At 41.9% G+C, this 14,871-nt stretch overlaps 2 protein-coding genes across 2 annotated transcripts; one reads left to right on the top strand and one right to left on the bottom strand.

The window, feature by feature from the left end:
• Positions 1-56: 56 nt before the first annotated feature.
• On the top strand, positions 57-6,718 carry LOC109470617 (peptidyl-prolyl cis-trans isomerase D-like). The gene is made up of 10 exons (XM_019769635.1): positions 57-316; positions 884-1,024; positions 1,366-1,472; positions 2,053-2,241; positions 4,226-4,348; positions 4,768-4,874; positions 5,344-5,497; positions 5,668-5,754; positions 5,863-5,905; positions 6,110-6,718. Exons 1-10 carry the CDS (start codon positions 232-234, stop codon positions 6,199-6,201), a joined length of 1,128 nt encoding a protein of 375 aa, XP_019625194.1. The 5' UTR covers positions 57-231; the 3' UTR covers positions 6,202-6,718.
• Positions 6,719-8,885: 2,167 nt separating this feature from the next.
• On the bottom strand, positions 8,886-13,349 carry LOC109470608 (solute carrier family 2, facilitated glucose transporter member 8-like). The gene is made up of 7 exons (XM_019769611.1): positions 13,008-13,349; positions 12,183-12,336; positions 11,711-11,811; positions 11,297-11,444; positions 10,657-10,820; positions 9,977-10,159; positions 8,886-9,554 (listed from the first exon to the last, which is right to left on the bottom strand). Exons 1-7 carry the CDS (start codon positions 13,299-13,301, stop codon positions 8,973-8,975), a joined length of 1,626 nt encoding a protein of 541 aa, XP_019625170.1. The 5' UTR covers positions 13,302-13,349; the 3' UTR covers positions 8,886-8,972.
• Positions 13,350-14,871: the final 1,522 nt, after the last annotated feature.

Raw genomic sequence — 14,871 nt, 5'->3', positions numbered from 1 at the left:
CATGTCTTTTTTTCAATCAGTAACGTCGCTGCAACCTGGAAACATACGAGCTGTAATAGTGGAAAAGAAAGGCTAAGACTGGTCGTATTTTACGCCTTTCTAGTCATTTTGATGTGAGCGATAAACGTTTTGAAGAGTTTGAAGGGTTTGAAGAACACACGCGTGTCAAGAGCGACATCTATCGATATCAAGCAGAACTGCAGGACTTCATCAGGAAATTATCTTGCGAAAATGGCGGCGGAGGAAACCAACACGGATATCACGACCGAACCAAATCCACGATGCTTCTTTGATGTGACCATTGGCGAACAAAAAGGTTGGTGCATGTTTGACGATTAAACCGGGATGGTTTTTACAAAATATGGGACCTTGTGAGTTTGTTGATATGGGGAATAACAAGCACGTGGTTTCGTTTTTGTAGCACGCCATGTTAGGGAGGGGGGGCGTAAAATTAAATAGACAGTAATCTTCTGTGTACATAATAACGAATACAGCAGATACCTTCTTTGAGCTTTGATAGACTGTGATTGGAAATTTGCATATTACGCTTGCCAACTCTGTTTTGGCTAGAAGTCTGTTCGACAGGTTGCCCACCCAAACAAAGGACAATGCAAATTACAGTTACAGTATAATGGCACCAAGAGTTAAATATCTAGAGAGACTTTTTGACTCTGAACTGAACCATGCGAAAACATGTACCAAGAGGCAAGAGACCACGTCTAGCAAAATATTACACATTAAGCAAGGACAACTACAACAACAACTCATTGCATGGTACATTAAATATACAAATAAGAGTGTGCACATTCAGTGTCAAAGATGAACTACTAACTTGAACTGGGTGTTCTAACGTTATCATACTTTTCTCCTTCAATCAACACAGTTGGCCGCATCATCTTTGAGCTGTTTAAGAACACGGTTCCCAAGACATGTGAGAACTTCCGAGCCCTGTGCACGGGAGAGAAGGGAGAGGGGCCCACCACTGGGAAGCCACTTCACTACAAGGGATGTCCTTTCCACAGGAGTAAGTAATGGTTTAAGTCATATCATCTGATGAAAGCCCAACCACAAATTCAAACTTTAAAAATTATAGTACAATATATTAATTATCCTCCTTGATTCTAGCTATCCTCCTTGATTCTAGCGTATATGTTTTATTAGTAGGTACACATAGTTCCTGTCTCCCTCTTAGAGTCACAATGTATTTAGACATTGCAATCACTGGCACCATCACTTCAGATGATCCTCTGTCATAGAAACAGGTGCTTGTAAGCTATACGATTTTAAAACTCTCTCCCAGCAATGATTTTTTCACATTTAAGATGCTTGGATAGAACTTGACATGGCTCTGATTTCTCTTGGCAGTCATCAAAGACTTCATGATCCAGGGCGGTGACTTCTCCAACATGAATGGTACTGGTGGGGAGAGCATCTACGGGGAGAAGTTTGAGGATGAAGGCTTCGATATGAAGGTATTAAAGGTGTTCTCTCGACAAGACACTGATGCTTTGTGTATAACATGCCATAGAGAACTATAGCCACTATTTTGGTGAAGCTCTAAAATTGTATTAGAGCCATTACTCGTTAAACATTTAAAATAGAATTAGGAAGATGAAGGATTTGCCCTCAGTACCTTGGTTTTCTCCATGACAAGAAAGCCTGCCTTTAGCCTGCCCCTGGCTCTTGTTAAACAAGTGGTCGTGAATAAAGAACAATATTATATAGTCACTCACCAACCTGATGAAATTATTCACAGGTAACCAGAATAATGAAGATGATTTGTTTTTTGTTTGTTTGTTTTGCATAACCGGCAAACTGCCTTCAGGTGTAACACACCAGTTTTGTACATGTAAGTACAGGCTGCATAAGACAGGACTGTAAGGTTTGAACCAAAATCACACCAGGAAGGACTGCCACTCTTTTCGATCAGTGTTAATAACTTACCAAAGGAGTTGGACAGACAAGTGACTTGTAGTAAGTTGTACATGTAACTACCAACACAGATGAACTTTCCTATTGATAGATATGTGACTTGTACATATCACCCCCCAGCATGAGGTCCCAGGGCTGCTGTCCATGGCCAATTCTGGCCCAAACACCAACGGCTCACAGTTCTTCATCACGACAGTACCCACGCCACACCTGGACAACAAACACGTGGTGTTCGGGCGCGTGCTGAAGGGCATGGGCGTGGTGAGGGAGCTGGAGAACGTTGACAAGGACGGCGAGACACCCGTACAGGTCTGTTTGTTTGTTTGTTTGTTTCTCATAACCGGTAAACCACCCTAACACACAAGTTTTGTACAGTTCTTTTAATGTCCTATCCAAGGGACGTCCCTAACCCAAGCTGCAGTTATTGCCAGTTCCTCAGATGTTGGGAGACCTCCTCCCTGAACTTAGCAGGTTCTGGTATTTGGGTAGTAGAGTACATGTATGGCAGTGAGTTCCAATCTGAAACTGTTCTTGGGAAGTATAGGGGCACTGTCGGATAAATCAGAAATTGGAAAAACTCATATACCCAGACACAGCCTTGCAAGTATGGTAAATTGTCTCCAATTGCAGGCCTCAAGGTGGCACCACCATATCAGGTTGGTGCAGGTAAAATTGAAGCTGTGCAAATACTTTTACCTATCTACCTAACCATGGGCGATAGGCCACCGAGTTTTTGTTGAGATCGCTGTTGCTTTGTTTTATGAACACTCGTATACTGTGCACTCCGTACAAGCTTAAGATTCCCGATAATCATACACTGAACACAAACACTATGAACACGGTCCGTTGAAAGGATCCGAAGAGTCATGAACTCAACACATAACACCGTGAACACTGTCCGTCGAAAGATTCCCGAGAATCATACACTCATCGCATAACACCGTGAACACGGTCCGTTGAAAAATTTCCCTGGAATTCTCTGTACAATGAACCATACATATATAATACATACTGCTGGGTACTTGGTCCGCTGAATCATACAATAAAAAGCACACTCATTACTCAGCTGTTACATTGGCGTTCAGGGTAGCGCAAAGGCCGACGGGAATAGAACAGGTTTCGCAAACTCGAATGCGTTCGCAAAACCGCTGCTCGACTCGATAGAACCCCAAGCCGGGGCTAGCGCTAGCGGTGATAACTTCAAAAAGATGACAGGGTAGGAAACACCTACCCGTGAACTGCGTTACCAACTGGGGTGGCAGCAAAAATGTGACTTAGAATCACGTTCGGTGTGAAGTCCCTGCCTCCCCAGACTCAGAAAACAACGATATAGTACATTTTAGAGATATTGGGCACAACTACACTTTCCAAATCTCATGCCTGGGAAACATATGTAGAACTGAAAACATGTCGGTGGGGTTTGTGGACGTGTTTAGAGTACATTTACACATAGCATGTCAAGACTCTTGTCGGGTGATGTAGCCAGTTGTGTGCGTTTACATTTTAGAACCGCGCGGGAAATGTGGGCCTATCGTGCGTCTGATTGGCTAGCGATGATGTCATTGACCTGTACAGCAGCGACCTGGTAACGCAGTTCGCCGGAAATTGGACTTTACAAAATGCTTCATATCTTCTTTAAAATATGGTATCATACCCCCAAAAAGTTTACATGGCTACTTAGTTACCCCTTGATTATAGATAGTATCAAGACTTTTATTTTCCTTATGGCATTTCGCAGAAAATAGGGTCTTTTGAAATGGCATTTCGCACCTAGTGTATACTAGTACTAAGTACCTAAGCAAGATGAAGCGTTCGGAAGTCGCTGTTCGGCTCTCGGCAATCTTCGGGAGACTTCGGTATCTGTTCGTATGGTTCTTTGGAATCCTCATCAGTTTGTGACCGTGTTCAGTGTACGTCTGATTCTAGGGAACCTTTCAACGGGCCGTGTTCACGGTGTTAACTATGTGTTATGTGACTGTATGATTTTTGGGAATATTTCAACGGACCACTGTATTGTGATGGCAACGGGCTGAATGAGTAGACACAGTGTATGTTCTAACATGCGCGAAACAATAATAAGGATTTTATTTAATGGTTTACAAAACAATGTAACGTTACATGTATTGTTAGATCTCAACAAAAACTCGGTGGCCTAGCGCCTGTGACCTAACTGCATCTAACCTTCTTCACTGGCCCATGATCAAACAAACCAGCCTGCTGTACAGTATATGCAGGCACTGGTAGTATTTAGAGCCCCAGCTTGTACAGGCACTAACCCTTCCGTACTGGACAGCCGTGTGTTATTGCAGACTGCGGGGAACTGTTGCCAGGTGACGACGAGGGCCTCGCCATGGACGACGGGACGGGCGATGCCTACATGGACTGGCCCGAGGACTCAGACGTCGACCTGAAAAATGTACGTCATGTTTCTGAGCATGTCAGCAGAACGTACTGCACCTGTGCAAAACCTGTATTATGCTATGCATAGCACTTCAGCAGAACATCTCACATAACGTCGTATTCGCGTATATAAGCTTAACACTCTTTTAACTCAGTTTATGTCAGAAAAGGTGTCCTCTGCAACTAATGCAACGGTGACCAAACATCCAACAAAAACCGTGACAAATCAGGGTTTTGCGCAGGTGCAGTACGTTCTGCCGACACGCTGTGTTTCTGTGTTTAAACATTACAACAGTCTTTCTGCGCATGAAGAGGACTAAGTCTGATATGAATAATCTTTATCTATTTTGTATGGATTTTGTCATCTATTGTGATGTATGTAATGTAACATAAGAAAAGAATTACAGCCCACAAATATTGACACCACTTTTACAGGTGGACCAGGTAGTTGAGGCTGCTGAAAGCATCAAGGTCATTGGTAATGACCTATTTAAGAAAGGAGAGTATGAGAGGGCAATACGGAAATACAGCAAGGCACTCAGGTAGGTGTTTTTTATTATGTAACTCAACCCATCACTAACAGTAACATGGTTAACACTAACAGTTTAACTCTTATAATTAGTCCAAGCATGCTAACTGCAAACTAATGTGCAAAGAGTCCAAATTTGTTATGTTTACCTTCGCAGAAGGAAAACATATTGTTTTTGCTCTGTTTCTTCTTCCTCTTCTTATTTTCCAAACAAATAAGGTCAATGACCTGAGCCTGATGTCTGTCGCCATGGTAACTAGTATTGGGTTACATTATGTTTCAATTTTATAGCAGGAGGGATTTAAACTGCTGTCACCATATATGTGAATGTGTTTGAGTAGGAATTAACAGAGCAAACCATATGCGAACATCATGCATTTGCTTTGCACATGTTACCTTTCTAGTTTGCATTTAGATCTGTATTGTACTCCAAAGTTTTGGTAAAAGGAAGAAATGATCAGTGCAATAACTCCCCCTGGCAGGTATCTGCATAAGTGCAGTGAAGAGGCAGAGATGGAGCCGGGAGGTGAGGAGGAGAAGAAGCTTGGTCCCATCATCATTCCCTGTATGCTGAACACAGCCGCCTGCAGGCTCAAACTCAAGCAGTACGAGAAGGCCATCGGGGACTGTGACTCTGTAAGTATCTTTGCGCCCTTACATAAACAGTCAAACCTGTACAAGTGATTACCTCTACATAAGGACCACCTGGTCGATGTGACTACATTTTGGTGGTCTCTTAGATTTTTCCCACTGCCTCAAAATTGATTGGATATTCATATTTTCTGACACAATCTACTCACCTTTAGGTTCTGGAGGTGGAGACTGACAATGCCAAGGCTTACTACAGAAGAGCACAGGGGCACTCAGGCATGGGGGATGAGGACAAGGCTATAGTGAGTAAACAGTGTCTCATTGTAGTTGTCTGCTTATTGGTATCTCAAGTAGATTGCAGTAAAAAAAAAGCATTTTCCTTTTTCATTAATACCGCATCTGTTTTCCAGGCTGATTTACAGAAAGCACAACAATTACAACCAAATGACAAAGGTAAACAATCTCTTTTTATCTAAGCCACTTTTCTTGCAGAATTTGAAGTGTTTACTAGTGTTTGTAGAATTCAGACATTTTCAAACATTCTTACTTGTAACTATATTTCAAGAGACTTTTCATCATGACATTCCCATAGTTATTCCATATCACCTACTCCTAAAATTGTCTTACTGCAACAACGTCACCCTTCTGTTGTTTCAGCTATCCTTGCTGAGTTAAAGAAGATAAAAGCTAAAGTGGACGCCTACAAGAAGAAGGAACAGCAGACCTATGCCAAGATGTTTGGCATGTGACGCACGCCTGCATCTTTAGCAGTAGCAAAATATAGCAATAGAATTTCACAATGGGTAGAGAGTTAGCAGAAATATCTACACTACTATATGTAGATAGTGTAACAAAATTTCTATCTTGCATGTTATCTAGACAATTGAGCTCTCGAAAGATATGAAAAATCTACACTTCTAAGTTAAGATAGTGCAACAAATTCCTAGCCTGGGTGCCATCCGGATTTTGGCTCCGCTACGCTCGAGAATTTTTTTAGCGTAGCGGAGCCAAAATCTGGATGGTACCCAGGCTAACAAAATCCATCTTGCATGTTGGAAAATACATTGCTGGCTTATATGTGTACTCGTCCCTTTACTATACCTGTGCTGTGCTGTGTGGTCTGTTGTATGGAATTAGAGCAACTAAAATATTGCTGTTGTAACAATCTTCTCAATCTGTAGCAACTACAAGAGCTCAACATGCACACTGGCTGTTGCATAGTTGTAAAATAGCATGTTTGAAGAAAAATAAAAATTTCCTTCATGACCAGTGTTTAGGCTCATTGCTTCTTGGTAACACAGGCATGTTTCTAGTTGACAAGTAGAAACTGTAAACTACAAACTTCAGTTTCCCTTTGCAAGATAACAGTAAAATGCTGTGAAAGTAAATGAGTTTATGAAGTACATTTGAGATTTTTTTTGTGTGTGTTCCTACTACGGTCTTCCCAATATACAAGACCTAAATATTTCATGCTCTGATATCTCTGAATTCTTGTTTTCCTGTGTTTCTGCTATTCCCAATATACAAACATCAATGTTGCCATACATCTAGAGTGTTGCTGTTCAGTGGAACTGGAAGGGCTACATCGCAGTATCAGTAAGGGGTGAAGTTTGCCATCTTTTCTTGCCTTATTTGGAAATACTGCTAATATTGGAAATAACAACACAGCAGAAAAACAACTTGGCTGCTTTGCATTTATTACCTCAAACTACAAGCATGAAGAAAGTTGCTCGGCAGTCAGGCAGTGATTGTTCTTCTGAAAGTTGGACTAAATCAAATTAACAATTTCAATCTCAGTTTTACAAAATCACAGCAGTAGAGGTTACCTCACAATCTCTCAAAGTTACCCTAATCAAAATATGAGTTACTGTTCCTTTCACCTATAAAAGGGGAGATTGACATTAACCTTTGCCGAACTTGACAATACCTAATGGACCTGACATTCACAGGGTTCATACTTGTGAATCTTCATCCATATGAGACACCTGCAATACAGGCTTGGTACCAAATGTTTTAGGGTCTCTCTTTACAAATGGCAACCCAGTTTTGAGCTATGTTTACAAAACCAGGGGTTTCACACAGTATGAAATCCACTACTCTTTTAGATCTAGCCATTTAGAAATTTGTGTGAAAATGGTCTCAATATGGAAATCCTTTGATGCTATTCAATTTGACATGAAATACTGTATTTTAAATCTAATATTTACATATAGATCACAGTCAGAGGGCAAGTTAGCAAAAATATAGTCTTAAGATCTGCATCCATGGGCTTCATTTTCATCATGTGAAAAATCTGAATTTAGAGAGACCTCACATACATGCCACAGTCAACATGGTCTGTGAACACATTTGGTCCTTGAGTAAGCCAGACAAAGACCATGCCACATCTAGACCACAATTTCTTCTTTATACAAAGGGAAACCCTGTCCAAATTACATCTTCATTCATACGTGTATTAAATTTCATTATAGCTCCCGAGTCCTACATCCTCTCCGCAAATATTTGTAGCCATAATTAGAGCTATAAGAGGTTTGGTAACCAAGCTAACAAATTTCTGGAAAGTGGGAATCCTCTTCAAGTCATGTATTTTCATACATCAAATCTCACCAACCATGATTCACCCGATCAGTATAAAAGAAATGTATGATACAACATTTAACATCATAACACACATTGTGTCTGGGGTAAGATGTCACCAGAAAAATCTTGAGCTTATTTAACTTAGATACAAAGCTGGCAAGTTGGTATATTGCACCATGTAACAAGTGCACAAATTACATGCTAAATGTATTTACAGTCTGTTTTTTAGTGATACAAAAGGACCTCGAAAAAAAAAGGAATTTTGCTCAGTTTGCCACATACAAATCATATTCAAAAGAGAGGAAAAAAAGATTCCACCAAAAAGAAATGAGCAGTTTTGTCATGTGGCAAGATTTTTTAATGTGGCAAACATTTTTAAAGTTTGACAAGTAATTTTATTACATGTACTATTATAATTTCATTTTTTTATAGTTTGTCACACAAATTGAAAACTGTCACACTCAAAATCAATGTTATTGAACAATTGTATCACATACATAATATACAGAAATTCGTAGCATATCTTGTCATGTCTTCATAGCCTTTTTTGCATTGTATATTTTTGGTTTTCTGTTAGCCTTAACTTTATGTGTTCAAGATGTGCTACATATACCCAAAAGCATGATTGCTATTTGCATGCTCTCTTCAACATGTGCAGCTATAGCCTGAACAGATTGAAGCAGTCTGTGGTTTCCTAGGTCTCCCCCTAGGTTCCTAGTAGCCTCTACCAGGCTTCAGGAGGCAGCTGGAAAGAGTAGAAATCGGCCAAATAAAGAGATAACATGCCGGGGTAGTTGGTTCACTAGTACAGTTTGCCGCTGTACTCTCTAGCAGACCAACTCCCCTAGCATGTTATCTCTTTATTTGGCCGATTTCTACTCTTTCCAGCCATCTCCTAAAGCCTGGTAGACGCTAGGTTCCTAGGCCTCCCCTTGGGTTCCTAGCTCTCCTCCAGTGGTGGCGAAGAGTAGGCCGACGTCTGCAGCGCCGAGCGGGGCTTCCCCTTCCCCTCGAAGTACGCCTCGATCTCCTCCAGGGAGACGTTCTTCGTCTCGGGCACGACAAAGAAGACGAACAGCACGCCCAGGAGGCAGATCCCGGCGAAGAACCAGAACGCGCCCTGCTCCGTGAACGCCTTCACCATGTCATCGAACTCCTTGGTCACGATGAAGGCGCCGAACCAGTTGAAGAGCGTGGCGATGCCGCTGGCCGTGCCTCGCGCGCGGGACGGGAAAATCTCGCTCATCATGAGCCACGGGATCGGCCCCCACCCCAGGGAGAAGGCTATGATGTAGACAATCATACTGGTGAGGGATAACCAGCTGAGATCAGGACCGGGGGCAGGGGTGGGTGTGGGTGTTGTTGCCAAGGTGAGGGTGGAGTTGTGACCGTTGTTCTGCTCCAGTTGGAAGTACAGGCCGAAGGTGACAGATGTGATTGCCATGCCGGTACCTGCCACGATCAGAAGGACGCGACGTCCCATCTTGTCCATCAGGAGACAGGCAACAAAGGTGGCAACCACCTGGGGGAGAGGGAACAAGTTGCTTAAAACGACACCCTTTTTTTAGATCAAAAAGTTCTGAATTGATGCTGATTTTTGACAGTGAAGATGAGTGTATTTGTGTGTCATTTGATGGATTTTTGCTGCTCATGACAAACAAAAATCTTGCCCAATCCGCCATCTTTGACAGATAAAAATTGGCGTATATTGTGGAAAGATGTGAGTAAATCAAGCTAAATCAACCAGCAAAATTTGCCCCTTGAAATGCAGGAAAAGGCATTTCAGAGGGTCCAGATGTCAAAAATTTTCAGGGGGAGCAAGCCACCAGATAGGATTGTCGCACCAGAGGCCCTCAACATGATGTTACATGTACGTGTATTTCAAACAAAATTGTTGATGACAGAAATTGATTTCAGGAGAAGGAATAAGAAAAACCATCCCACCTGTACAGCGCCCACTATGATGGCTCCTGTATTCCCCTCCACACCTGCATCCTCCAGGATGGACACGGAGTAGAAGATGACGGCGTTGATTCCGCTGAACTGCTGGAAGAACATCAGGGCCATCCCGATGGCAAAGGGCTTCAGCAGGCTCGGCTGGGTGAACTCTCTCCACGACATGCTCTCCTGGAGGGTGTAAGGAAATACATAACACTTCATTGGAATGGCAATTAAAAATTCAACATTTCCAGCAACACTGAAAAGTTAGATATATCTGTAAGTAAACTGTCCAAGTCAACCTATCCCTATAACGTTTTCCTGTAGGGTAAAAGGAAATACGTACATAACAATTCAATGGAAGGACAATTAAAAATTCAATATTTCCAGCAATACTGAAAAGTTAGATATTTCAGAAAGCAAATCATTCAGCTCAACCTGGGTAACAACCTACCAAATACAAGGTGAACACGCTACTCACTTGGCCATTGCACTGGTGATATTTAGCACTTAAGTAAACAATAAACCTAGGCCACACCAATATCAGCACTTTGGAGTTGACTCAGAGGCTGAAATATTTCTTTTTTTTTTTGCAAATCAGAAAAAAATGAAGTGGGCAAAGCCATGAACCAACAAATTAAATTGGTGTGGCCCAAGAATGATTGACACATGTCAGTCCAGCGTACCTGCTGCTGGAGGTTACTCTCGATGTCTGCACACTCGTCCTCCACATCCACGTCCGGCCCGCGCAGCCACAGCAGCGACGTCACCGCGGCCGGGCGACGACCTTTCGCCAGCAGCCAGCGGGGAGTCTCCGGCATGAACGCCATCGCAATGATCAGGATCACAGCTGAGAAACAACAAGAGAAAAACATATTTGAAGAAGCCTCACTGGGTCAGGCTACTGAGGAAGACCAGAATGACTGGTCGAAAGCTCTAGGTGAGAGACCTTTATTGTGTTGGATCAAAAGTTTTAACTTTAAATGCAGTCCTCTTCAGGTGCAAGAAACTTGTTGGTTTACTTGCTTTGTGTACTTTAAAATGTTTATCTATCATGTATTCTGTTCATTTTGAAGAAAGTAGCCGACGGGTAGCCTGTACCAGGCTTCAGAAAGAGCTGCAAAGTGTAGAAATTAGCCAAATAGACAGATAGCATGCCAGGAGAACTGGTCCACTAAAGGAGTATGATCTGCCACTTCTTTAGCAGACCACACTCCTTCTAAAGGTATATTATCTGTCGATTTGGCCAATTTCTACTCTTTAGAGCCTCTTCTGAAGCCTGTTTGGGGCTAGAAAAACTCCTTAACAATCATGAATCTACAATACCTGGGAGTAAGCAGACTATAGCGAGCCATCTCCAGCCCAGGAAGTTGCCAAACACGTACACCAGGAGGATCCCGATGGTCACCATCAACTGGAACGACGCGCCGAGCAGACCTCGCAAGCGGGGGGACGAGATCTCTGCCACATACACCTGCAAAAAAACAGTACGTCATTAAAACACAACATATTTTTGTCTCAAATTCACTTGTTCAGGCTTTTCTAAAACATTGACTTGTCATATTTGCTACACAAATGAATGTTGCAGCTTGTTGGTAAATGTTGTCATTAAATGTTAACAACTCCACCTGATCCAATGTTGTCAATTCTTCTTGATTTTCCTTGCAATAATAAACAGCTAAAGATAAAATGTATAGCACACGTAACAAGTTTCTGATAGTAGATAACTTTGTTACTTACAGGAACAGTAAGTGAGGTCATGCCTGCTGCAATGCCAGTCAACAGTCGACCCACGTACAACATAGCCAGGTTCTGAGCATAAGCCAGTATCAACCATCCACCTACATAAGAAAACAAACAAATGAGCTCATTAAGTTCTTGAATACACATGCAAGCAATTCTATTATGAAACAAGTTTGAACTGCAACAGCCAACACAAACAATTTCTTGTGTTGGCTATTGCAGTTCAAACTTGTTTCATAATGACTTCTGCCAACACAGATGAACTTTCAAGATAAAAAGTTCTATTGAGAACCATACACATGGAGCATATGTCACAGATTTTGCAATACCTGGTACAATGTAGTATGTAGTTTCACTGTCAGTGTCACATTAGATTTGATCAAGGAGCTTATCCTTGATTTAATGTATCAAAGTCACATTTGTGTGAGAACAAAGTTGTGTTTGTATATAATTCAGACTTTGCTCCTACCTGTGAATGGTAGTACTGCTGTCATAAGTGATGTTTTTCTCCCCAACGCCTCGATACACCATCCTCCTACCGGTCCTCCGAACATGGCACCGATCGCGGAGAGCGACCCAAACCAGGACCCATGGTAGCTGTCCATGTGTACGGCACCACTTTCCTGAAGGGGGCATGCATAGATTCCTAAGCATTACATAGGATGTATCTCAAACATGGATTGTAGATTGATATAACATTATACACAATGCAAATGTATGCATCAGTACATTACATTTACACAAATATGTAATGCTGGTTATGTATGTATGGTCACTATCACTGCCACTATTTGTTTGTACAACCGCTGTCATGGCTAAGGATCCGATGTATCTCAAACATGGACATGGATGTTTATGTATGCATACAACGTAAATGTATGCAAAAACATTACATATTATACATTACGTACATAATGTTGGTTACTGGTAACGTTATATGTATGATCATCACTGCCAAATTATATTTGTTTGTACTCTGATCTTTAAACGGTCAACAGTCATGTGCTCGTCATACTAAGTAATCTTTGCGGTCAAGTTTATCGACTAACCACAGTGGAATGTAATGTTAGTATACTAGTAGTAACCAAGGGATTTTTAACCTCCTTAGTATAACTGTTTAATAGCTCCTCACATTCGGGTTTCAAGACTATAGACAGATATATAGATATTGCAGTTCTTATTGCTTGATAGAACGACTGGACAATGCAAATACATGTAATTATTGAAGTTCTATAAACAAGTTACTAGTACTCCGCCCCCCTCCCTCCTCCTTCCCTCCCGTCATGTGACCGACCTTCTTTAGATCTGGCAGGGCAGGAGACGAGTACCCCAGCACCATGCCGAACGCCAGCGGGCCCAGGGTGGACACGAAGGTCGCCAGGAACTGGTTACGGACCTGTTCCCGGCGCCTGAGCCCGCCGTCGCCCGCCAGGATGGGCGCCGTGTCGCGATCACGGTCAGGATCCATCCCTTCAGACTGGATCGTCGCCATGTTGTTGCTGTCAACGCATGCGCAGGCACGCGAAGAACACGTCCTTGGCAAGAGAAGTCTGGTAACAGAACGAAAACGTCGGGCTAAAGATCGCATTTGGGGTCATTTAGAAAGTCAGCACGAGGAAAAGTGAATTCAGTGAACAATGTATACATATGTGCTTTGCTGGTAGAGCCAGAATTACCGTGGCCGACAAGTACAAAATTTTACACCGCAACTTTTGGTGTTTTACACCGCAACTTTTGGTGTTTTACACTGCAACTTTGGGTGTTTTACACTGCAACTTTTGCTGTGTTTTACACTGCAACTTTTGCTGTGTTTTACACTGCAACTTTTGCTGTGTTTTACACTGCAACTTTTGGTGTTTTACACTGCAACTTTTGCTGTGTTTTATACTGCAACTTTTGCTGTGTGGAAAACTTACATCCTCCCCTTTTATAATGGACGGTCCCCCTGTCAGGTCAAAGGTGACAAAGATGGCGGTGGCCTGAGAGTCACAGTGTCGTACTGTGACTGAGTGTGAGACATCAACAGAATGGGATCTTAAGAAATTGATCAAGCTGTGAATAAATTGATGATTTATAATTCTGTCTGTTCTTCTTTGTGTTCTAACTTTACTATACTTACACAACACTGTTATTGCCTCCATGATGACAGTTTATAAATTAGTGATTGACTAATTAACATTGATTAGATGTCTTATTAACTATAAATATTGTATACAATATTATTCTACATTTGTATACGAGCGATCGCTGTTTTTGTTTACATTATACGCATGCAAATTATTTGAAGACATATGCAAATTCTTGGTAGGCAAATCAGCCAACTGGCACCCACTTTTTGCCTACGGTGACGTCATGGCGATCGCTCGTATTGTTCCCTAATGATCGATAACTTACCTGAGTCAAGAGTCAACACTTCATAATTGAAAATAAGTCTTTATTGCTTCATAGTACCAAGTGGTCCCACATTTGACTCCCATAGGCCCAATATTTACTCATCAAATTATTAGCGACCTTGCGAGTCCGAATTCTCTAGCTAGAAAATGTCACGTGACTCAAAGGCCTTTAGAAAAAAACTAACGTCACAACGTAGCCAAGCTTTTCCTCTAAAAAACTTATGCACGAAAAGGATAACTCAGTCGACGTAGTTTGTATGCCATCGTTGTCACCTTTGACCTGACAGGGGGACCGTCCATTATAAAAGGGGAGGGGTGTAAGTTTTCCACACAGCAAAAGTTGCAGTGTAAAACACCAAAAGTTGCAGTGTAAAACACAGCAAAAGTTGCAGTGTAAAACACCCAAAGTTGCAGTGTAAAACACAGCAAAAGTTGCAGTGTAAAACACAGAAAAAGTTGCAGTGTAAAACACCCAAAGTTGCAGTGTAAAACACCAAAAGTTGCGGTGTAAAACACCAAAAGTTGCGGTGTAAAATTTTGTACTTGTCGGCCACGGTACGTACGCGTCATCGACACATGATGCGCAGTAACACCAACATATGCACCGGCACTTCTCATAACCGGTAATGCCACACGTACACTCGTAACAATAGTCCCCTGTTGTAGCAGTCAAAAAATACGTATAAGGGAAATAATAACAAGGAGAAGTCGTAGACATCGTCCCTCCATGAAATAGCTTGTTATTTGTAATCTTTTGGTGTATTT

The sequence above is a fragment of the Branchiostoma belcheri genome, unplaced genomic scaffold (assembly GCF_001625305.1).
Source record: "Branchiostoma belcheri isolate BF01 breed outbred unplaced genomic scaffold, Haploidv18h27 scaffold23, whole genome shotgun sequence".
Classification (NCBI taxonomy): Eukaryota; Metazoa; Chordata; class Leptocardii; order Amphioxiformes; family Branchiostomatidae; genus Branchiostoma; species Branchiostoma belcheri.
Note: the sequence above shows the minus strand (reverse complement) of the source record. Positions and strands in the feature narration are given on the sequence as shown.

Bases quoted from the DNA above. Each gene is read 5' to 3' on its own strand.
- LOC109470608 (XM_019769611.1), bottom strand. From the start codon at position 13,301: ATGCGATCTTTAGCCCGACGTTTTCGTTCTGTTACCAGACTTCTCTTG. The intron at 12,337-13,007 runs GTCGGTCACATG...TGCCCCCTTCAG, and splicing joins CCCTGCCAGATCTAAAGAAG to GAAAGTGGTGCCGTACACAT. The intron at 10,160-10,656 runs GTACGCTGGACT...TACACCCTCCAG, and splicing joins AGAGTAACCTCCAGCAGCAG to GAGAGCATGTCGTGGAGAGA.
- LOC109470617 (XM_019769635.1), top strand. From the start codon at position 232: ATGGCGGCGGAGGAAACCAACACGGATATCACGACCGAACCAAATCCA. The intron at 4,349-4,767 runs GTACGTCATGTT...CCACTTTTACAG, and splicing joins CAGACGTCGACCTGAAAAAT to GTGGACCAGGTAGTTGAGGC. The intron at 5,906-6,109 runs GTAAACAATCTC...CTGTTGTTTCAG, and splicing joins ATTACAACCAAATGACAAAG to CTATCCTTGCTGAGTTAAAG.